At 45.4% G+C, this 23,108-nt stretch overlaps 1 protein-coding gene across 1 annotated transcript; it reads right to left on the bottom strand.

The window, feature by feature from the left end:
- Nucleotides 1-209: 209 nt before the first annotated feature.
- On the bottom strand, nucleotides 210-22,598 carry LOC139642922 (LIM and calponin homology domains-containing protein 1-like). The gene is made up of 31 exons (XM_071517979.1): nucleotides 22,497-22,598; nucleotides 16,538-16,608; nucleotides 16,373-16,442; nucleotides 16,177-16,283; nucleotides 16,027-16,057; nucleotides 15,815-15,925; nucleotides 15,162-15,289; nucleotides 14,719-14,789; nucleotides 13,891-14,074; nucleotides 13,426-13,650; nucleotides 12,545-12,853; nucleotides 12,083-12,322; nucleotides 10,531-10,788; nucleotides 9,316-9,672; nucleotides 8,850-9,179; nucleotides 7,912-8,322; nucleotides 7,558-7,596; nucleotides 6,957-7,086; nucleotides 6,613-6,770; nucleotides 5,326-5,965; nucleotides 4,913-5,221; nucleotides 4,675-4,777; nucleotides 4,498-4,523; nucleotides 4,178-4,291; nucleotides 3,916-4,008; nucleotides 3,583-3,784; nucleotides 3,336-3,435; nucleotides 2,648-2,722; nucleotides 2,382-2,490; nucleotides 1,805-1,907; nucleotides 210-334 (listed from the first exon to the last, which is right to left on the bottom strand). Exons 1-31 carry the CDS (start codon nucleotides 22,596-22,598, stop codon nucleotides 210-212), a joined length of 5,331 nt encoding a protein of 1,776 aa, XP_071374080.1.
- Between the last annotated feature and the right edge of the window lie 510 nt (nucleotides 22,599-23,108).

Below are 23,108 nucleotides of genomic sequence, written 5' to 3'. Positions count from 1 at the left end.
AAGTTTAATGTTTATTGGTTGAGTTCTTCTGGATTATTTTTGTTTGGGGTCAGAATAGCCTACCTACATTAATCACTGCCTCTGTTTACATAAATTGCATCTCAATTAAAGACAACTCAAAGGAAAAAGCAGACAATATTCCATTTAAAATATTTTATTGATAAACATACACTTGCTATAAAAGCCAATGAACTGAGCACTGCACTCCTCTAAGTGATGAAGAAGCTGTCAGCCCTGAAGAACACACCTAGGGTCAAACTGCTGATGACCTCCAGCTCCAGATAGAGGCAACGACACAGGGAGAGGGAGAGGAGAGAGAAGTTCAGTTCAGACTCTGGGGAGGCAACACTTGTGATGGAGGCAGATGGGGAGAGATTGTAGGAGATTACTGACATAGTATAGGGAATACTTGATTGGGAAGCAGCAAATAACTTTCTGTCATTGGTTTAGCTCATGGGTGGAAGAGAACCAAAGATGAGTAGGAGATCCATTTAACATTTTTTTTGCTGGTATGGAACTGTGCTTCAAGTCAAATCAGCACACATTGCATACATACTGTACATGCATGAACACGCACGTACACATACATACACACCCACGCACACGCACACACACACACACACACACACACATACACACACAATGTGCCTAGACCCAGAGGTCCTTGTGAGTGTGAAATACTCCTGCACATACACTAGCCCTCCCATTCATAACATAAGGCACTAATTCTGATGCAATCAAGCTACGAGAATAAACAATATCTAAAACATCTTGAAGGGAAAATATTTAAAATCCAAAGAACTAGCATTATTACTAACATGCATTCTCATTCTTGTAAAACGAATTATAAAGACACACAGGTAAAAGTGATTGGGTTCCCTAGATTCAAAAAGAAGATGATGTACAACATACAAGAGGAAATACCAAAGTCAAAGTTCCACTGGGGAGAAGATAACAACCAACAAAGTCAAACTCACACTATGCCATCTGAGCAATACTCACAATAACAATAACTTATATATGTATGTTCTTCTTTCATGCAAAACCGTAAACACAAAACCAAAAATGAATCAGAAGGGATGAGTAAGGCATTATAATGGTCAAGCTACATAAGGTTATCCAACCCAAACCACTTTACTGTACACTCAGAGAGTGGAGTCACATAATCAGTGCACAAGCAGGGGTTAATGAATGTCTGTTAATACATAGATTTAGAGACCAATGTGTTAAAGACAGTAGTATTTAGCGTTTAGCGTAACATGTTCAGCTTGTGGCAGAGCAGATCCCTATTTAAGTCTCATGACTGTGCTTCAGTATGGATGTGCAAAGACCTAAACACACTGATTGCTTGATTACGTCCATGCTACAATTATTCAAAAGAAGTGTATGTGTGTACATTTAAACACCATGTGTGTGCACGTGATGTTGTGTCACACTGTCCACATGTTGTGTCCCACAGTCCGGTTTCACTTTCCAAAAAACATCCGTAAAGCTGTTTGCGCATTCCCAGTCAGGAAAAAGCGAAGATTCCAAAAGCCTTTCCAAAGCTCCAAAAAGATTCCAGGAGTGATCCAGAAAATTCCAGAATGATTCAAGATTCTAGCTTGCTCTTCACCTAATCTCCATGGTGACAGTGGGGGTTCCAGTCTGACTACAGCTTATCATAGTGTGGTGGGATGGCCTCCACCTGCAAATAAATACATGACAATTTGCACAATGATCTGCTGTAATAACTCCTAATAAGTGTGCATGGAGAGTGTGTGTGTGTGTGTTTGTGTGTGTGTGTGTTTACATGTGTTCTCACCACGAGATGCAATGTAGCACTCATGACAGCTCAGCAGTCCATTACGAATCCTTACATCAGTCCCGGCACTAGTGTCTCCCAGCTGCCCGTCACACACTCCACACTGAGAGAGAGATCCATTTTAATGAGTAATACTGTGATATACAATGGTCAGTTTCAGCCAAGCTATCAGACTGGTCAGTTGCATGTGTTTCAATCATGAGGACAATCGAAAATGCTATGTGATGCTATGTCAACTGTTGTGGTAACCGGGAGCTAGTTAGCCATCTTTCTGTGTCTTTCCTGTTTTGTTATTCTTATGTATATACACTATCTTAAAGGTACTTTTGACATAGTATATATGCTTTAGTAACATTTATATAAAGTCTTTAATACCTTTGAAGTTGTTTTTCTACTATGATTACAGATACTCTGGTGCTGCCAACAGTACATAACTGCAACACCGTCATACTCATAATCACAGTATAAAACACCCTGTTAGTTATTATTACTATATTATTAAAGGGTGAATACATTTTTGTTTTTGTTTGCATGTCTGTTTATGATTGTGTGTATGTGTACTAGCAGTACACAGTACCTTGAAACATTGTAGGTGGAAAAACAATCCCAATGTATCAATGATCATGGCGGCTCCTTTTCCTAGTGGTTGAGAACAACCAGAGCACAGTCTCTTCCCACTAACACATCTACACACACACACACAAACACACACACACACACACACACACAGAGGAAAAAAAGTTGTGATTTGCTACAGTTAAACCTCTCCCGCAAACAGTGTAGCTTAATCCGCAATGTACTTTTAGTAGTGTGTGTGTGTGTGTGTCTGTGTGTGCAGCATACCTGCTAGGGGAGGGAGGCTGGGGTGATGATGAGGAGGATTGCTGTGAGCCTATGACAGTGTCGTGTGATCCAGACCTGGTCAAAATCCCAGAAAAAGCAACAGAGACATTATATGCATATCCAAAATCTCCATAACAGAAAATTAAATAAATAATCTCAAATGCTCACATAGACCAGAAAAGTCTGTTATGGTGGGGAAAAAAATGTGTATTGTGCAATCCTATGGCAAAAGTGCGGTTACTAACTAGCACTAAGTTATAATTATTTATTTTATATTTTTTACTTTTTTTCCACCATAACAGAGTGGCCTAAAGATAAAATTATTTGTATACTTTATCATTCACAACAAATGATACAAGCTGATTTTTTCCATCTCTATGGTACAATTTTCCACTGTCCGGACAGCAGCTGTTTGTTATTAAGACACAAAAAACACTCATGTAGTGCTTCCATCCATTTGTTTTTCATTAAAACCCTGGCAATCAGTTCAATCAAACACATATGAGAGGAGAAAAACAATGAGCAAGCACTTCTCTTTTTTCTTTCAGAAAGCCAACAGCAAGAAAGCAAATACACATGGAGGACAAGAACGCAGCAAACTAGGAGAAGTCTGAAAAACACACACGTATACAGTTGTGCACACACACGCACACACACACACACACACACATTAAGCATCAGTGCATACCTTTTAACAGTATTGGACTGGGTTAGCTGGGAGTTACGGTCCAGAGAAGATGTCTTCCACAGTTCCTGCTTCTTTGAGGGCTCACCATCGCATGATGAATCTACACAAATATAAAATAAAGCTTTACTAGAGAAAAACTGAGGAACACGTGGTTCTGAAAGTAATGATAAATTATTCAACTGAGTGTCAGACACATGTGGACATCTCCTGCATTATATGTCCATGTGTATTTGTACATGTTTCTCACCCTGGAAAAAATGCAGCTTGGAAGCATGCTGGTCCTCGTTCCCTGTGGAGATGGTTTGGCCGTTGTGCTGTGTGGGAACATTTCTCCCTTCTGCCTCATGGTTCTGTTGAGCTGGTGAGATCGTCGCTGTCTGGCCCGGCTGCTGTTTGGACAAGCCGGAGGGATTGAGGGGCGTTGCCGTCTCCTCCAGAATCCGTCTCTCCTGGACGAAATACAGATAACAGAATGCCCAAAAGCACATAAACACACAAAACATGCATACAAGGGCTCAAGGATGTAGTCTTTCATGCTGTGTTTCTATGTGTATCTATGTGTGTGTGTGTGTGTGTGTACCTCTTCATTGTGTCTCCTCTCCTCCTCCTCCACCTCTCTCTGTGCTCTCTCCCACTCCTCCTTCAGCTTCTCTTGTTCTCTCTGGTATTGTTCCTAGAGAGACATTTATGTTAAATATGCACACATGCACAGACACTGACAGACACACACACACACGCACACACACACACACAGACTGCTATCCAATAGACAGCCTGTGTCCTCTGTCCTCTGGTTAACATACAACGACCCATGCTTTACACACACCAGTCCACCAGTGTACCTGTAGGAGGCGTTCTTGCTCCTGTTGCCACCTCTCCTGACGTTTACGCTCTTCGTTGGGGTCCCAGACCCAGTGATTAACACGCTTAGCCAAGTTCAACATGGGGGTCTCAATCTACCCAGACCCGACAAACAACCACACACACACACACACAGGTGTACCAACCAAAAGGGCAGAAAGAGAGGAAAGGTGAGAGGACAAGTCTGACTACAGTGACTACAGCTACTGGAGAGGAAGGATCAGGACAGGGTTCAATTAAGAATGAAGGAGAACATCCCAGTCTAGAAAAAAACGAGTTGCCGTTGCCCAGAGCTACTTACAGTCACATTGCTCTCTTCAAGTCCCTCTGTGAAACAGGAAGACACATGCACAAAGATAAACGTTACAACTAATAAGACAAACTGAAAAGAAGTTATACAGAATGTTTATGTGTATACAAATATACTAGGGAATAAAAGTGTTTGAAAGGAGAGGCATTCTGGGTAATGGAATTCTACCTGTCACGGTGGGAGAATATGCCTGCATGTTGCTGGGTGATGTAGCTGGCACAGCCTCTTGCTCCTCTGTTGGTCTCCCTGACAACCCCATGGTACCATTGACCTGAAAGTTGAATAGTCAACTAAATTAATAAAACAATTGGAAAATGTATTTATATTTATACATTTCTTTTGCACCTATTTATACAGTTTTACCTACTATTTAATGAGCGATCACCTATGTCACTTGTAGAGTTACCTGTCCGTTGCTGTGGCAATCCGAGGGGTGTGGCTCCACATATGTCTGCGTCATCTCTGTCACGATAGTTGTTGTGGTGATACAGTTTCGGCCTCCGAGCAGGGAGCTGATGGCAGAGCCTGAAGATGTTGTCACTTTCTCCATCTGCGGAGGCGGTGACTGCTCCACTGTCTTCTCATTAATTGCAGCCAGCGGCTCAGAAGGAGCGTCTTTGTTCCCCTCTGGCGAGCAAAGAGGAGAAGAAGGCGGCGGTGTGGACACAGACGTCTCCTCTGTCACCTCTCCGTTCACGCGCACCAGCCCATCCATCTGAGTGGGACGCACACAAAAAGTCAGCATTAGGCATGAGGTGGGGCAGTGAAGCGGACAGGGTTAGAGGATGCTGATGATCTGTGTTAAAGTCGAGCGCTCACCTTGACTGGTTTGTGTCCGGAGTGTGTGTTCCTGGGCTGGCAGTAGGGCTTGGCTGTGAGCAGGGGAATGGGTCTGGAGGGTGCAGGCGGAGGGGAGGGGTGTGTGTGTGGAGGCTGGGTGGAGTGAGGCTGCGCTTGTGCAGTCTGAGGAGCCTTTTGTTTTGTTTGGGGTTGTGTATCTCTTATAATCGGTTGCTGGTGTGCAGTTGGAGCCTCTGTCTGTTGGGTTTGAGCCTCTTTAGGTTCTTGGGATTGAGGTGGTGTGTGTTGTGAGTGTGTGACAGTGGCGGGGGGATTGTTAAGTGTTGGGGCGCTGGTGGAGAGGACAACTGATCTCTCTTGTTGTGCATTTGTATCCATTTCTTCAGGTTTGTGCTTCTGGTCCATTATAACAGTTGGCTCTGGTTTGTGCAGAAGGTCTGAGGTCTCAGAGTCAGTAACAGATTGTGTGGGTTCGTGCTCTTGGTCCACCTGACTTGGGTCTGGGTTGGATTTCGAGGTGGATCTGGGCAGTTTCAGGCTGTCCAAGGTGGCGTCGCTGATGGTGAAGCGAAGAGCGTAGCGCTGTAAAACCATGGCTGCTTCCTCTGGAGTCTCTGCCTGCCTGTATGCTTCACACAGCTCCACCTCTCTGCGCTCCCTAGAAAATATGGGTGTCGGGTTGGTAGGGAGATAGAGAGACAGAGAGTTGGGGGTGGAAGGGAGAGACAAAGAAAGGAAGTTGGAGGTGGGTGAAGAAGGAAACAAGGAAAATAAATGATTTCCCTCCTCAGACTCTTTCATCCTATTTCCCCTCTTTTCTCTCCATCCGGCACCTCTCTAGTGCTTTTCACAGGGTTAGGGTTAGGGTTAGGTTGGTTGTTTGTAGATTTTGACCCAGAGCCCTGACCACAATTGTTTCAAAGAACAGAAGGGCTTTTTTATCAGAGCTATCCAGGTTAGGCACAGGCCATCCACCGTTATGGTTAGGGTTTGGGTTAGCTTGTACATTAATAATGTACAAGGTTATCTTTAACCCTAGATTAACAGTTGGCCAAAGGCTAATTTAGCCCCTTTAAGGCTGCACAAATTACCAAAAATCCTACAAGTCTGCCCTCATTTTTGCCCTGGACTAAAATGAGGGCAGCCCACTTCAGAATGTGCCAGTATGAGTTCTGACATACTGGCACATTCAAAAAGTTGTTTAACCCAGAAGATCCAAGTTAGCCTTGGAATAAAAATGTTCAGGGCTAAGTGCAACGTTAAAAGGGCTTCTTCTCTCAGTTTAATCCCATTAGCTGTCCTCACTTTTCCTCCACGATCTCTTTGTAGGTCTTAATGCTCTTCCTCTTGTACGCGTCGCCTCCCTCCTCCTTCATCCTTTTCTCCATCCTCTTCCTCTCCTCCTCTTTCTTGATCAGCTCCTGTGACGCGCTTCGACGGCGACTCTTCCAGCGAGCCAAGTCCTGTCACAGGTTCGCATTGTCAAATAATGGCAGTGTTTATTCAAGATATTATTGTCATTTGAATATGCTAATGCCTTTCACATCAACACATTATTTTCATTCTCTCATTTACATAATAGCCTACATGCTCTCTCGCTGTATTTTAATAGCATAGGTCTTTCATGTTTTTCTGTGTTTGCCTCTTACGTCTTGCCACTGGTCCTCCTCATCTTGATTGTTGTTGTACTGTTCATGCATTCGCTCATAGCGTGATTGGCTCAGCGGCTGTATATATCCCACCTCTTCCTCGCTAAGCATGTCGCTCATACTCACACTCCTAGACAGGAAAAGAGGAAACAGTGTCAATCGCTGAATACAATAAGGAAAGACAAAAACATTTCTGCTTTCATCTTCTTCTTTACTCTTCCCACACTTATTCACTTTGTTCAATTTGACTCGAAAAATAGCAAATTGATATTGAGCAAATTAATTTGGCAGTCAAACACATTCATTCAACTTAGTGATAGTGGGTTAGTTGAGCGGTCTATATAGGAGTGTGTATCTTGATAACAAACTACCAGTAAACAATAAAAAACAACATTAAATTAGAGGTAAAACTGAAAAGTAAAAGATGAAAATGAAAGTTATTAGCAATGAGCTGTGACTTGACAATGCATAGGAGTAAGCATTTAATTAGGTCAGTGTATATGCATGTATGTTCGGATGGCAGTCTTGAAATCAACCATGCAGAATCTGTGTATCTTTTTGTCATGCAAAAGCTCATCCAGGTTCACGCAGAGAGACTTACTCAGTGTCCTCAGACATAAAAGCAACTCGTCGACTCATCCTAAAACAATAACAGAATAAAGTGAATGACAGGGAAGAGTGGGTGAGGGGAAGTGTGTGTAGTTCGTGTGTGGGGAGGGGGGGGGGGGGGCATACTTCATATCTCAAGGGAAGGCTTTCAATGTAACACATCATTGCAGCACAAAGCTACTATGCAGTAATCATTTGGCTCTTGTTCACTTCCATTTGCAGATCTTACAGAAGTGGAAAGGTGAAAGTAATGCAGACTAGATGTAACACAATTTTCATCTGAGTGTCAGATCTGCAAAAGGGAGTGAATAAGATGCATGCAATAGGAGTTGATGGGGCATCTCACATCATGGGGGGTAGGTCATCATCCTCCAGCCAGAGGGGTCTCCTTGGTGGTTGCTCACTCCCAACTCCCCTCTTCTCTTCCACCCTCTCCTCAATCCTTTTCTCCATCCTTTCCTCTACCCTCTCCTCCATCCTCTCCTCAGCTCTCTCCTTAGGTCTCTTCACAACACTCTGCTCTTCCCTCTCTGTATCCACACTACAATGCTGGGCAGAGGGGGGACTGGGCGGAGGGGTGAGCGATGGAGAAGAGAGGTGTTCAAACACATCTGTGACAGAGGTGCTAGGGAGCGTCTTGTCTCCCTCTTGCTTTCCCTCCTCCTCCTCCTCCTGCCTCTCCCTCACCCCTGTACACTTCCTGGTTGGGGCTTTGGAGGGCGGGGCCTGAGGTTCTGCTGCCTCAGTAACGATGCTGCTGAGAGAGTGAGCCGGTGACAAGGAGCAGGTTACCAGGAAATGCAGCTTAAATACATACACAACAGCAAACCAGACCAAACCGAACTCAAACCCAACGACCAAAAATGTACCAAACAAGCCAAGGTTAGACCTGACTGAGAAAGACCAGATTAGTTCAAATGAAGCAAAAACTGAGCCAAGCCTTATGGGACACAGAGCTGTAAGAATCTGACCACAACAACCAATCAAAGCCGACAATACCTACAAACAATACAATGAAAATCACAGCTGCAAGCACTCAAGCATGCTGGAACGGAACCAATCCAATCACATCATCAAGTCAGTATCAAATCTAAATCACCCACAAATACACATTAATGTTAGTATTGCAGACTATATCATTTCTGAACATGAGAAAATGCTCATCTTCACCAGCAAAATGATGCATGTTAGTTGGAGTTGGCTGATGCATACAATCGCACAGTCTACGTCTAGAGGTTGAGAATACTCTTCAGCATACAAACAAACTATGCCCACAGTAAATACCTTTCACTAGCCATCTTGTCTGTGAGTTTAGGTCTGCTGTGTAGTTGGTTCATTCCAGACAATGGGGTGGTTTTCAGTTTGGCTGATCCAGGAACTGGCAGGAATTGTTTGAAGCACTGGCTTGCTCCACCCGCACTGGGTTTTTGGAATGATCCAGTCCTTCGGGCCATCATGTCATCCTTCTCCAGGTCAGGCACAGGCCCATTTTCATCGTACCCATCATCTTCATCGTCCTGCTCATGTTCGCTCTGAGTGGTTGCCCTGATCACCGTCATGTCAGTGCGTGGTTGAGGTGTTTCCATGGGAACTCTGGGCTGCTGTTGCTCCGCTCTAGGAGAGAAGCCCCTTTAATTTAGTTCACTGTAAACATCAAGCAGGATGATCTCTCTGAGACGCACACCACACCAAGCTGGTTAGTGTCCTCCACACAGTTAGACAACACCTGACCACACAAATCTCAGCCCACCTGGCGTTCAGTTTCTTGTTCCTGTCTGCCTGCACGTCCCTCTTGTTCCGTGGCACGGCGTCAGTACTGACCTCCTCTTGTGTGCTGCGTTTGGAGGCGGGGAGGGGCAGGAAACGGTTGTAAGTTGCCGTAATGATGCTTTGTTTATGGAAAACCCTTGTCCTCCGCGCCATCATATCGTCTTTCTGAAGATCCGGGATCTTCTCCTCTTCCTCTTCATCCTCTTCCTCTGCTCTCCTTTCATACTGAGCTAGACGTGCATCCAGCTCTGCAGGAGTGGGAGGGGCTTCAGGGGGCAAAGGTGGGAGTTCAACGGTGGGGGGTGGAGTTTGCATGAGGTCAGCTCCATCTACCTGGCTGTGAGGGCATCACAAAAAGCTGTAACCTCAGCAGCAAGAGTGCAATAAGCCCTGCCCACCTTTATACCCCAAACTCACAAGTACTGACACAAATGCAGGCAGGAACATGCGGATAAGCAAGCCAGGAGAAGTCACCGGGACAAGTGACTACTGATTTCAGAGGACTGTTTGCAATGACATTGAAAACTGGTGGGAGGGAGTATCTTGGCAAAGATTGACAGAGCTTGATGCAAACAATCTGCATTAGAAAAGAAAACATGCAGCACTCTAAGCCATCTGTGCAAAATCCATGAGATTTAGAGCCAGATCAGACACTTTGACCGTCAGATTCATCTGGCAGCCTCTGTCTAAGTGGAGTGCTTTTGGATTGACCAGTAATTCCATTTTATTGATTAAAAAAATTCTGAAAAATGTATCAGAAGTAAACAGATTTGTGCATTACGTCAGCAGAAAATTTTAACAGAAATGTTGTAAAGTAAGATTGGTACAGCTACTTTGGCTCGTCGCAGCAATGTGTGCATGTGTATGTGCACGTGTGCATTTGTGTGTGATCATGTGTGTGTGTGAGTGTACCTATCTTTCCTAGTTAAATACAAGCAAATCAGTACAATGCAGGGGAGTGCAGCCAAACGACCTAATTTACTAATTCAAACAAATACAATGTAAGAAAAAAAAAAAAGAAAAAAAAAAACTTTTTTCCAAATCTCTAAAAGGCACTGACAAGACCATTAACTAAGTAATGCATTACAGACAAAACACCTAATTAAACCCCAGTACAGTCCATAATGTTTTATATGTGGGCCACTTTGAATTCTAGCCAACGTCTAAGTTGTCTTGGCTCTGGCCTCGTCCATACCTGTGTTCCCGCTCAGAAAGCTGGGAGCCCAGGCCAATGGTAGGCATGGCAACAGTTGCCTTGGCAAGGAGTCGCCTTAGCAACTCTGTCTCCTCCCCTTCCCTTGGCGTGACTGTGTTTATTGGTTGCTCGATCTCAGTCACGCCCCCAAAGGTCACAACTTTGCTATGACCACGTCCGACCTTTGCTGTGCCGATGAAAGGACTTCCATAATTTTTCTCCAGACAAGCCTGACACACAGGCGCTGGGCTAGGCTCACTGTAGATACAAGCTCACAAATAAAGACACAAGCGCACACAGTGACCGGCACACACACACACATACACACACAAACAGTCAACCAAAGAGTACAAGGAAAAAGACACACAAGGAAAAGAAACATGGTGGAAAAGAAATCATGAGCAACAAGAGAGACAGAGGATCAGAATGGTCAACATGAGGAGAAAGGAAGGATGAGGTGGAAATGATGAATCAGAAAGGAAGTATGAATAGAGAGAGTCGGACAAAGTGAAGGGTGTCGCACTGGCATCACCTTGACACACACGTACACACATACAGACAAAAAACTTGTCTCTTGGATAAAATAAAATACTGTAGGTAGTCACATTTTCCTGGTAACTGCGGCTGCTATGGGAACACGAAAAAACTCTTTATCCCATCTAATGACATCAGCACAGAGAGGACAAACAAAGCCAAACCAGTGTTCACAGCCAACACTCTCCTCTCCCCTCTTTTGGTCAGACACAATCTCTCTCACACACAGACACACACACTCATCCACACACACTTGCCAGTTCCCTACTCTGTTTCAATGCCTGTCAGAGAGGACTGAAGAACACAATAATGAGGAGAATTAACAACCAGAGGAGAACATAGGGAGGGACAGAGAGCAGGGAAGGAGAGAGGGGGAAGTAAGTACAAGGATAAGTAAAGCTACAAGATATGAGAGACTAAAGACTAAACAGAGACTGAAGCAATACTGAGAAATAGCGATTTCCAAATCACAGACGCTGCAATTAATTGCTTAAGAGAGAGGGGCGTCTAAATGGATTTCTGAACAAAGTGTTTTAGTGCTTTGGTCCATGAATCAAGTACAATATTGGTGAAAACCTTTCATCATACTCAAACTCACTAAATCCTGCACACTGACATCTATTTTTTATTTTAAAAAATCACTTCTTTAAACAGTTTTAAAGTTCTAAAAAGTTTATGACAAGAAAAACTTGTTTTTTGCAATATTCTGTCAAATAATCGCACAAATGCCTGAGTTATGATAATGTTCAGAACAGCGATAGATGAATGGCCCTGATCTGTCTGTAATGATCTAATCAAGACTAGAGCTAAAACTAGAAGCGCGCACACACACACACACACACACACACATACACATACACATACACATACACACACACACACACACACAGATACATACACACATGATTTTGGCCACACTTGAAGTACAGTAGCATTGGGCTGCTGTGTGTGCTGTGTGTGTGAGAAAGAGAGAGTGTGTGTTGGGCACCTGGGTTCAGTCATCCTGAGTCTTTCCCACTTCTGCATATCTGCCTGGCTCATGGAGGCAGAGACAAAGCTCATTGGTCCGTCCCTCTGAGGGCGGGACCTAGTCTGAGCCCGCCTGTGAGCCAGGTCATCCTTCTGCTTATTGGGCACCGCCTTAACCCTTCCATCTTGTCCCTCTTCCTCCTCATCCTCCTCTTCCTCGTGACGAGGGGCGGAGTTTAGGAAGGGGTTGTCTTTGCGTGTGATGATGTCAGGGACTGCTTCCCTGTCACTGTTCAATCACAGAGGCAGTATGGCGCCGTCACACAGCACACGTCAAAGTGGAACACACGCACACATCAAACCCAGAGACACACATGGCCATCACCACATCACCCAAAGAAAGAGAAAGCAGGAAAACGGAAAAGAATATTTAGCCGAATGTTAGAGGAAATGAAGGAAGGAATGAAAAAAATGGCAAATTCACGCACAAACACACACACACATGGCTAACCTGATCTCCTTTTCCTGCAGTGCTTGCTGCGAGGCCCGTCTAATGCCCTCCCAGCGCTCCCGGTCTTTGCTGCTACACACTGGAGGTGGGAGGAACTGGTGCACCCTGGGAGCCGCGGGGCCGCGGGGAGCCCGCCTGGACGCCAGGTCATCTCTACGCACATCTGGAACTTTCTTCAACTCTCCGTCTCCCTCCCCGTCAGAGGAGGAATCCCATGCAGCTTTCTGAATGTTCAAAAACTCATTGTCGCAGCGAAGGATGATGTTCGGGGACGGCGACCTGACTTCTTGTTCCTCTGACGTGGCCGGGCTGCGATTGAAGATGGGACGGCATGGCATGATCATTTCAGAGACGCTTAATCACCCACAATGCCGTATTCTGAGCGGAGGTAGTGACGTGCAAAGGTTCTGGCTTGACAAGCACCCACAAGCATGATTAGGAAACCCAGTCATGTCGATTAGTCATGAATAAATCACAGTCAAATGTGTCAGTGTGTTTCGGAAAAATAATGACTTTTAACACACCAGCCCCAAAGCAATCACTCAATCAACCAGCAATTCCTGTCCACTGAAACCTGAAACAACTGCCGTTCCAAAACAAGCCCTGCCATAATCAACAAGCCGATACTGAGCAAGCAGTTAGTTATCAATCTCTCCAGAAACGATGAGTATGCGTACACACAAAACCAAACAAATATTAACCAGTATTCTGCAACCAAATAGATACGTATCACTAAAAGTCAAGCGGCGGCACCGGGTGTGAAATGGAGCTCGCCAGAACACACCATGAACAAACAACCATCAATCAGCTGTTGGTTAGTGACCACGACCAAAAACCGATGACCCACAACAGCAGCAGCTCTCATGCCCCTCCTCCCTGACCTGCTGTAGCGAACGGCAGCTGGCAGAACCTTAATCCCCGCCTTCTTCAGCTTTCGCAGCCTCCTCTGCTCCAGGACTTCCTGGGTCAGCTCCCCCTCTTCCTGTTTTGACTCCTCCCCCTGGTTACCACTGTCCTCGGGTGCTGCCCAGGTGACAGTCTTGGGGGCTTTGCAGCGCGGCCCTGGTCTTTTGCCCTCCCCCTGCTCTGGGGCGTCTTGGGGGTGACTGGGGGATGGTGTGTAATGTTCAGGGAGAGATTAGGGGTGAGGAAAGTCTGTGTGTGTGTATGTGTGTGTGTGTGTAGTGTGTTTTTACCTCTTACTGCTGTACTGTGATCTTTTTGTTTTCCCTTGCAGCACTTTATGATTTACGTTGCACGTGCACGAAAAGTGCATTGCAAATAATATGCGCTGTAATTCTAATTAGCATTAGAGTTATTTATTGCATTCCTGCGTTGGCCATTACCTCCGCTGCTCACCCTCCTCTGTGCGTGGTTTGCGTCGCGGAGTGGGGATGTAACAACTGGCATTGGTTCGGTTGGGAAGAAACTGGTTAAAGGGAACGGAGCTTCTTGATTCGCTGCTGGCGGTCCGCCTGGCCAACATGTCGTCCTTCCGCACATCTGGCTTCCTATTAGGGGCATCGGCCTCTGAGTCGCTGCCTCGCCCTGAGCAACGGAGAGAGAGCACAAAAAGAGGTTAGAAAGGAGTGCGAAAAAAAAAAGTCAGGACAGTGAGGAACTACTTTTTATCTGTCTTTTCACAATAAATATAAGCTACTATGGAAGCAAGGCAGTGCAGTTTCTCTGTGACCTGTAGGGAACGTAGGGAATGTGGCTATTCCTGGACCCGGAATTGTGTTTTTGTTGTCACCCTGCTGCATCCTTACTTTACTGTCAACATAAAAGAGACAAACAGGATGCCTATACCCCCTTCCCTCCAACACACATCACACACACAGGACAAGCAGGATGTTGACTTCGGTCAGAATTTCCCAGGTCCAAATCTCTAGGGATTGCTACTTAGACCGACAGCTGCTGCATTTGGGGGCACACACATGCTCACACAGACACAAGCCCAGACACACACACACACATGTTGAGACATTCAGCTGTTGTCCACAGCCGGTCCGACTAGCCCTGACACACCAAGGTCAACACCCTAACATGCTAGAAAATAGAAGTCAAACTATCTACGGAGGAGAAAGCACTGAAGAAACTAGAAGCTTCATATTACTGCTATCAATGAATCATTTTCCTAACTGAGAGACAGAGGATCAGCTATCAGAACCGACCGTCGCTGTTGCCTCGGTTCACCACATCAGGAGAGGGGCTGTGCTGCGAGCGGGAGCCAAACGAGTCCAGACTGCCAAGGAAAAAAACATTAAAAACATATTACTGCTATTACACATAGTAGCAATCACATATGGGGCATTTACTCTAACTTTAAATGTAGGTTTTGTATCCCAGAGGATATTTTGCAGTCAGCCAAATACCTTTCAAAAATGTTGTGGGAAAGCTTTGGAATATTAGTACTTGAAAAAGAATTTTTAGTATGTATGACTTACATCCATAAGAGCCAGTTAGAATTAATAAAATGCACAAAATGTCAACATTTGTATTTAACTCTTGATTCTTTGATCTGAAATACCCCTTGTGTGTGTGTGTGCGTGCCTCTGTGTGTGTGTGTGTGTGTGTGTGTGTGTGTGTGTGTGTGTGTTTCACAGATGTCCCTCACCTGTCTAGGGAGTTGTCGCGAGTGTGTCGCGGTGGAGAGAGAGACTCGCTCCTCTCAGAATCCCAGCAGTCGTAGCCGCTGTCTCTCACACTGCGCTTCTGTGGACTGTCCCCTCCTTCCTCACACTCCTACAAAATACACACGTGCACACACAGAGACATTAAAAAACAAGCAAAAATATGGACTGTAAAAAGTAATGATGTATGAAGAAACACACTTAAGAATAGAGAAAGGGGGAGAGGGACTAAGAGCAAGAGAGGTAAAGGGAGGGAAAGGGAGACGAACAGAGAAATGACAAGATAAAAAAGAGAGAAAGAGAGAGATACCGGTTGTTTGCTCATTGTATCCTGTATAAGAAATCTAAACAGCGGAAGTGAACTTATTCAAATAGAATTCCAATTCAACCAGAACATATAACCTGCAGGGCCAAGCTACCCTTGTTTCTTAACTGATATCCGGTGTCTCTCTCACTGACACAGGAGTAGCCTTCATGTTACAAAAACAGAAATGTGCTTTTCTCCTGTCTGTTGCATCTTTCCTGCACCCCAACAAAGACAGGAAGCTCGCAAATCCACCCCCCACCCTCTCTGTCACTATCAGTCTTTCTGTCTGCATCTCTCTCTCCCCCTCTCTCTCTGGCTGTGTCCGCTTACCATCCTCATTTGAGCGAGCAGCCCTTCAAATTCTTTCAGGTTGAGAGTCGGGCCGCTGTAGGAGGCACAGCCGCTAGCAGCCTTCCCCAACCAGAACACTGTGTTCAGCACCTGAGAGAGGCAGAAACAGGGCTTTGGTATATGTTAACAAACAACTAAGTGCGTTGATATTGAGGAGAAAGAAAGAAAAAGGAGGGTCGATGACAACTTACATTTTTTAGCTTTCTGTTGCAGTCGGAATCCCTATAGTGACAGGCGGAGGAGCAGAGAGGGGAGTGTGTTAGTGTAATGGGATACCTCATTAAAATGGACACACAAGCACACATACAGGGGGGAAAAAACACACACACACGCCCATTTACTTGAGATTGGCTCGGATGGAGGTGTCCTGCAAGTCCCCCGGGTCAAACAGCTGGGAGCCCTTCAGGCCCAACTCCTCACAGCCCCTCAGGAACACTGACAGGTTGTCCTGGGAGAGACAGCAGGCCACAGTGAAAGGGTGTATTGTCACTTTGATGTACGGGCTAGTTACTGTCATACTAGAAAGTGTCTTCTTACCAGTCCAGCAATGGGGGTGGGCAGTCTGTTGATCTTCTTGACCAGTCCTGGTTTGATGGCACTCAGCAGCCTGCATGACGGAGCAGAAGAGATTTACTGAATCTCATCTATGTTGATACGTCCTCAGACTACCAAAATTGAGAGGAAGCGATGTAACAGACTTACTCGCACAACAGGATGCCATTCTCCAAGCCACTGCGGAAGTCCTTGTCTCCAAAGCTCCTGCCCGTTACAGCCTGGGGAAAGGAGGACAGGAATAGAAGACAGATGTGATGGAGGTGGACTGGAACCAAAGTCTCCTTCTCTCACACTAATAAGCCCAAATATCACCCTCATACTTATGTGCTCTGTCCTTCTTCCAGTCCTGAGACCAGGACTTGACACCCCAAAACTTCACCTTCTCACGAAAGAGGGCAGAAAGGAGGAAGGCAGTCGTGGAGAAGAGGGAGACTGTTCATGCTGGACTTACACATCAGTCTAAGTCCAATTATGTCATATAAAATACATCAAGATCTGGGTTACATCAAGACGCAATTGCTCCGCTCTGAGGGAGACATTCAATCATTCAAACATGTCTGAATTCAGTTCAGGTGGTGTGGCCAGCTAACTAAACCAGCTAACTAAATTTATCAATTTCTATGCAAATGCTACACAAAAAAATTTAAGTAATGCTCTTCATTTTGGCAGTACAGCTCTTTTTGCTCTTTTTTTTGAAGAAGACCAGAACAAAGTATTGTGTAGATATCTACACAGATAGATGTGATTCCTCTCACTAAAAAATGCTATATACTGCAGTGCTGGAAGCCTATTTAAATGTGTTTCCCTGTGTCCCTGGTAGAGGAATCTGCTATTCACCCTTCCCTTCCCCCAACATTTTGTTACAGTAGGAACCAATTTAGAGTGACGCCAGGGCCATGACACACTGTTCTGTGTCCTAATTCCATTTTCCCAAAATGTGCCCACACGCACGTCCCTGATTTAGACGCATGCAGCGGTAGATTGAAACTGTCACAACAATATTATCCTCAAACCTCAGACCTATACTCCACTTCTGCCTGTACTGTCTGTACAGGCAGCAAAGAAAGGCAGAATCAGAAAACAGCACAAGATGGAAACTGACGGTGACATACCAGCACATCAACCCACACACAGTTTGTCTTTTTCTGGAGCTGTTGTGTAACCAGCGGCCAGAGATGAATGGAAAAGGAGAGAGGTTTGACTGACATCCGTTTAGACGTCTAATCCAGATTAACACAGATTACAGCTAGCACCCTAACTGTTAACTGCACACACACACTCTCTCTTTCTCTCTCTCTTGCTCATATGCATGCTCCTGCATACACACACAAACATACACACTGACTCCGAGCCAGTGTGACGGTCTTTGGGCAACTGACCATGAACACGTCACAGTCTGAGGGCCAACAGTTTGATGGCATCAAGACAACTGATGCAAAATATCCCAACCTTGCTTCATCTTTTCTTCCTCCTCTTTTTCTTGCTTTTCTCTTTAAATCTCTGTCCTTTCCTTCTTCCCTCTTCACACACACACACACACACACACACACACACACACACAGACACACATACACAATGCAATCCCAGCTATGAAAACAGCCTATTGTTTTTGGTTACATAAGTGCTGACCAGATGTTTCCCATCGACATCTCTTTCTCTCATCTTTCTTCCATCATTCTGCTCTCTCTCTCTCTCTCTCTCTCTCTCACACACACACACACACACACACACACACACACACACACACACACACACACACACACACACACACACCTGGCATAAGGCATGCTTCAGGGTTTGACTCCAGGTCTCTGAAACATTTACAGCATGGTCATGCATAATTTACTGACGAAGGATACTACTGTAGAGAGGGAGAGCAGGGCTGCTGTGTTGTGTATGTCTTTCTGTTTGTGTTTATGTGTGAGGGAGAGGGGGGTGGGGGGGCTCATCTCTGAAATACTGAAATTGTAATATGGCAATGGGACAACTGATCTGTGCGAGCGTGCATGTGCACACATGATCATAAACACAGCTACTCCATGCACCTCTTAAAAAGTTCAGTATGGGAAATGAAGAGAGAGAGAGGGAGAGAGTGTGTAAGAAAGAGAGTGTATTAAGTGAGCATTCATGTGTGCAACATAAAAACCAAGCCAAAGGCCTTGAGGGTATTTCAGCGCCAGCGACAGTAATTTGACCCCCCCAACCCCCCTACCCCTCCCTTTGTGGATTGCTCTGCTCAGTCTGGGTGAATGGCAGCAGCAGATACCATTTTAAACCCTGAGGTGGGTGTGGGGGGTACAGTGGAGAGGCAGAAGTAGGCCAGCGTACCCTTCCTTTTATTTACAACAACGGTAGAAAAGATTGAAAGAGTGAGGAGAGTGAGGGGCTAAAAATACCAAAAAAAAAGGGAGAAAGGGATAAACCATGGCGTTAACACTGCGACGGTTAGTGGCATGGTTCCCACTTGGGCCACCCACCACTCTAAGCACATCATGTGCTGTAATACCTACCACACACTAAATGGCAAATGATGCCGCGCCAGACTAATGCTGGTGATAATTCCATGATAATTCCAGGTTGGACAATGCTGCTGCAGCTGACGCCAGTTGTTGTTTGGCATGGGACAGTTGGACACTCTCCTGGGTTGAACTGTCTCTGGGCTTCCAGTGATATCAAACCTGACATTATGCATGATCTTGTAGCATGAGATGGTGTTAGCTGGAGTATTTGAGTACTACCGTGATGGAAAGACAGCAGGCTGAGAAAGGCTGGTTATTAAATTTGAGATGCTGCTTCATAATCATTAGCCTTGCTATAGTCCTCTAATGTATTGTAGACACATTAGATTAAATGGTGGCCATGTGGCGTACAGAGAAAAAGAGAGACAGACAGAGAGAGAAAAAAACAGGGAGAGAAAGAGCAAAAGATGCAGAGAGAGGTAGTCATAATCCTGAATGATGTTATGTGGTTTGAGGATGAGATTAATCTGGATCAGTGTAATTAACCAGAGTGACTGGACGTTAAAGAGCACCACACTTTTTCACCTCTTCAACTTCTATCAGTTTAATATTATTTATTTTGCAGCTCAGCACCAAGGTTCATACAGCACAAACTCATGCTGATGAATGGTTAGCACAATGCTAATCAGTGACATGTATAATCATAAATGACTATTAATAGTTTGCTTGTGTACTAGCACAGTTATCTAGTGCTTTACAAAAAAATAGTACTACATTGCGTCATACTGTACAGCTTTATCTGTGGCTAACAGAGACTTTAGGATTACAAAAACTTAAAAGATCACAGAGGCATGAAAGGCATCTATGCCAACGGGAAGTCTGTGTCATCATTATTTCACATTCTTTTATGCAGCTTTTGATGCATGTGAAATCCATGAGTCCCACCTCGCTCTCTCTTTCTGTCTCTCTCGCTCACTCTCTCTCTCATGCTCACACAGCTGGTTGTCTCGGACCATTGTGGTTAATCTCCCTAGGACAGCTGTGACATCTGGCATCCTCACACACACACACATACACACACGCACACACACACGCTCAGTCAAACAAATTCTTTCCCTTATTCCCTGTGTGTCAGACTCTAACTCCTGCTATGTCTGTTGGTCCCTCTATAGACCTGGTGACAGCAGAGGTGAGTGACTTTGTGTTTGTCCCAAGCTTGTTAAACTAAAGACGAGGATCTGCTGGATGTTGTGTCCAGCAGGTTTGAAGCACCTCCAATGATCTGGATCAGCCTTGCGACACTCTAATCCAGTCTTGTCTCTTCTATAAACAGATAGAAAGGCCGGGTCTGTGCCAGTCTAATTTCCTGGTCGGGTCAAGTGGTGATATATAGCCTACTGCTCTACTGCCCCCCTGGAAACAGTGACACCTGATAGGCTGCCCCTGTTATGTTCCCATGGTGACCAATGTCACCCAACCTGGGCGTGTCCCAAGAGTCTGTGAGCAGTATCATGCATAGTTGACCCGCATGGGTGTGTGTGCATACGCTTTGAATACTCTCACACAGACATGGCATGCAATGGCAAGCACATAAACACACACACAAACACATACACACACACACACACACACACACACACATGCATAGTGAAAATGCTGCATTGAGCGTAGGGTGGCATGGTTAACCCTGAATCATCCCCACCTGTGTGAGTGTATAAATACACCCCTAGAAATAGAGTCAGTCTGACCGGTCTGTAAATAAGTAGAGAATTAGGAGGCAGGAAGACAGACAAAGCAGAAGGAACATTATGAGAAAAGAAACAAGACAGATTAAGCTTTAGAGGCCATCTTTAACTTAGAGCAGAGAGATCACCAGTGATAAGTTGCATGGATAACGTCAGTGAGTGACAAAGTAGGCTTAATACAACAGTCCACACTTTATGAGTAGCAGTATGGTGCTCACATAGAGTTACACTCAGAATCATATTTCTGCCACATATGACAAACATTTTGATAGCCAAGCTGATGACCAAATTCTGTTGCAACTTATTTCCAGTATAAGCTGGAAAACTGTTATGTCATCTGTTGTAATCTTTATTTTGAGAGAAGAATGCAAAGATGACTTGAGGGTCAGGAGACATGCATCCTCATCATAACTCTATTGAGGAATGACAGTGTGACTTTGATGGCAAGTCATTTGAGCATATTAATGACTCAAATGTGGGTCATTACGCTCCAAAGAAACTATTAATGAAGCTTATTTCTTTGATCAACATAGTTGATTAATTTGTCTAAGCAGAACAGTGGTTCTTGCACACACATGTAGGCTGTGTGGGACACAGACAGCTCTGACATCAAAGGAGAGAGTGAGTGTGTGTGTGTGTGTGTGTGTGGGGGGGGAATATGGTCTCAAGCAGCATTTAAGTTGGCAGATAGATAGATAGATAGATAGATAGATAGATAGATAGATTAGAAACTGGCTGGCCTCATGTTTCATTTTGGATTACATTTCAGCACCATTTATTGTCTTATGTTCTTCCTTCTCTTGTTGAATTTCTAACTTTCTAACTACTTTTTGTGAAGCACTTTGTTTTGATAAGTGCTATTACAAATGTATTCATATTGGAATTATTGTTATGTAAGACCCATGAAAAATGTTGTATTATATCTTATAGAAACAAATCCAATCACTATCATATCTTCTCCCTCCTCACCCATCATCACCAACTACCATTACCTTAGTCTATGAAATGAAATGGCTTCCACCCATAGACCTAAATTCAGACTGCGGGAGTTTTTCACAGTGATACATACAACGTATTCTTCATTTCATTGGGTCTCAACCTTGATTGACTGGTCTGTGTTTATAGTTACCATCTACAGTAAAGTACGTGGTGAAAGAGAAATAGGTCACAACGAAGGTCCGCTGGGAAAAACCATGTTTCACCCCACACACACACACACACACACACACACACACACACACAGTCAGGCTGCTGGAGCCCGACCGAGAGGCATTAGCCGCCCAGATGACCAGCGGTGGATGGAGCAAAAGACAAATAATAATCTCGTTCGATGCGATCAACTGGTAGCATCTCGTGCGTGAATACCGACCCTGTTTCGTAACCATGGCAACCGGAATCCCCTCGCGCCTGAAAAGGGGGCGTTCCCCCTGGCGAGAGGAAAACAGGCTCTTCATCAGCATTAACAGATGGACACACGGACACTCGACCTTTAAAAAGACGCCATTTGAGGGAAGTTTGTTGTTTTCTTGCTTTCCTTATCGGTCGTCACGCGGCCTCAGAGTGCATGTCTGTGTGTTTTATGTTACTCTGGGCGGCCTGAGCGCCACATGCGTGTGCAAAAACTTTTTACCAAACGCACATACGCACTCACACACACACGTGGGAGCAATTTACGGCTGTCCACGCATTCCAGCACCCAGCACAGCCCGTGTCCCGCATTGTCCAGAGGCGCAGTAACCCGACGCCAGCGACACCGCAGCGTCCCCCAACAGGTGACGGTGCAGCGATGCTGTATTTATATCCCCGGTTCACAGTGTGTCACCGGCTGAGCTGCCCAGCCCACTGCTGTCCCATCGCACACTAGCAGGCCCCGGAGCCTCTCTGCTCGGTCCCTTCACTTACCTCTATCCATTTCTGTGCCTCCTGACAGGCAGGCTCGGGATGGCTCGGCTCCACCATCTCCGGTTCGTCCCGTGCAGCATCCGGGACGTCGCGACTGGCCATCTCCGGCAGGCTACCGACACCAGGCAGGCCGTTTACGAGGACCGGCGACTCTATCCGACGTTGATAAGTGATACGTGATAAAGCTCCCGTCAAGATGTGTGGTGTTTCCCCCTCTCTGTCCGTCCGTTATCCTTCTCGCTGTTACCGTAAACCCGCAGCTCTGCGCACAGTAGTTGCGCAGGTTAGGCGTCCTCCTGTCCTCCTGTCCTCCGGTCCTCCTCGAGCTGTGGCGAAGAGATGGAGAGAGAGAGAGAGAGAGAGAGAGAGAGAGAGAGAGAGAGAGAGAGAGAGAGAGAGACTCCGACCCTGCAACGCGAACCAGGCGCTAAAAATAACGATTCTATGCCGAACAGCGCCAGGCTGACACTGTCCACAGCCGCTGCTATACCGCGCATTTAGGAGACGGGAACGCGCAGAGAGGAATCTCTCATGCGGGGGAAGTAGAGAGAGAGAGAGAGAGAGAGAGGGAGAGACAGGGTTTATTAAAGGTGCCCCGTTATTTCACTGTCC

The sequence above is a fragment of the Centroberyx affinis genome, unplaced genomic scaffold (genome assembly GCF_046629955.1).
Source record: "Centroberyx affinis isolate AG114_WGS23_722 - 3 ecotype Tasmania unplaced genomic scaffold, CSIRO-AGI_Caff_v1 ptg000547l_1, whole genome shotgun sequence".
NCBI classification, from domain to species: Eukaryota; Metazoa; Chordata; class Actinopteri; order Beryciformes; family Berycidae; genus Centroberyx; species Centroberyx affinis.
This window is presented reverse-complemented; position numbering and strand designations above follow the sequence as displayed.

Coding starts and splice junctions, on each gene's coding strand:
- LOC139642922 (XM_071517979.1), bottom strand. CDS start 22,598: ATGGCCAGTCGCGACGTCCCGGATGCTGCACGGGACGAACCGGAGATG. Junction 14,790..15,161: donor CGCGACAACTCCCTAGACAG/GTGAGGGACATC, acceptor TTTCCTTGGCAG/TCTGGACTCGTTTGGCTCCC. Junction 14,075..14,718: donor GAACCGAGGCAACAGCGACG/GTCGGTTCTGAT, acceptor GCAGCGACTCAG/AGGCCGATGCCCCTAATAGG.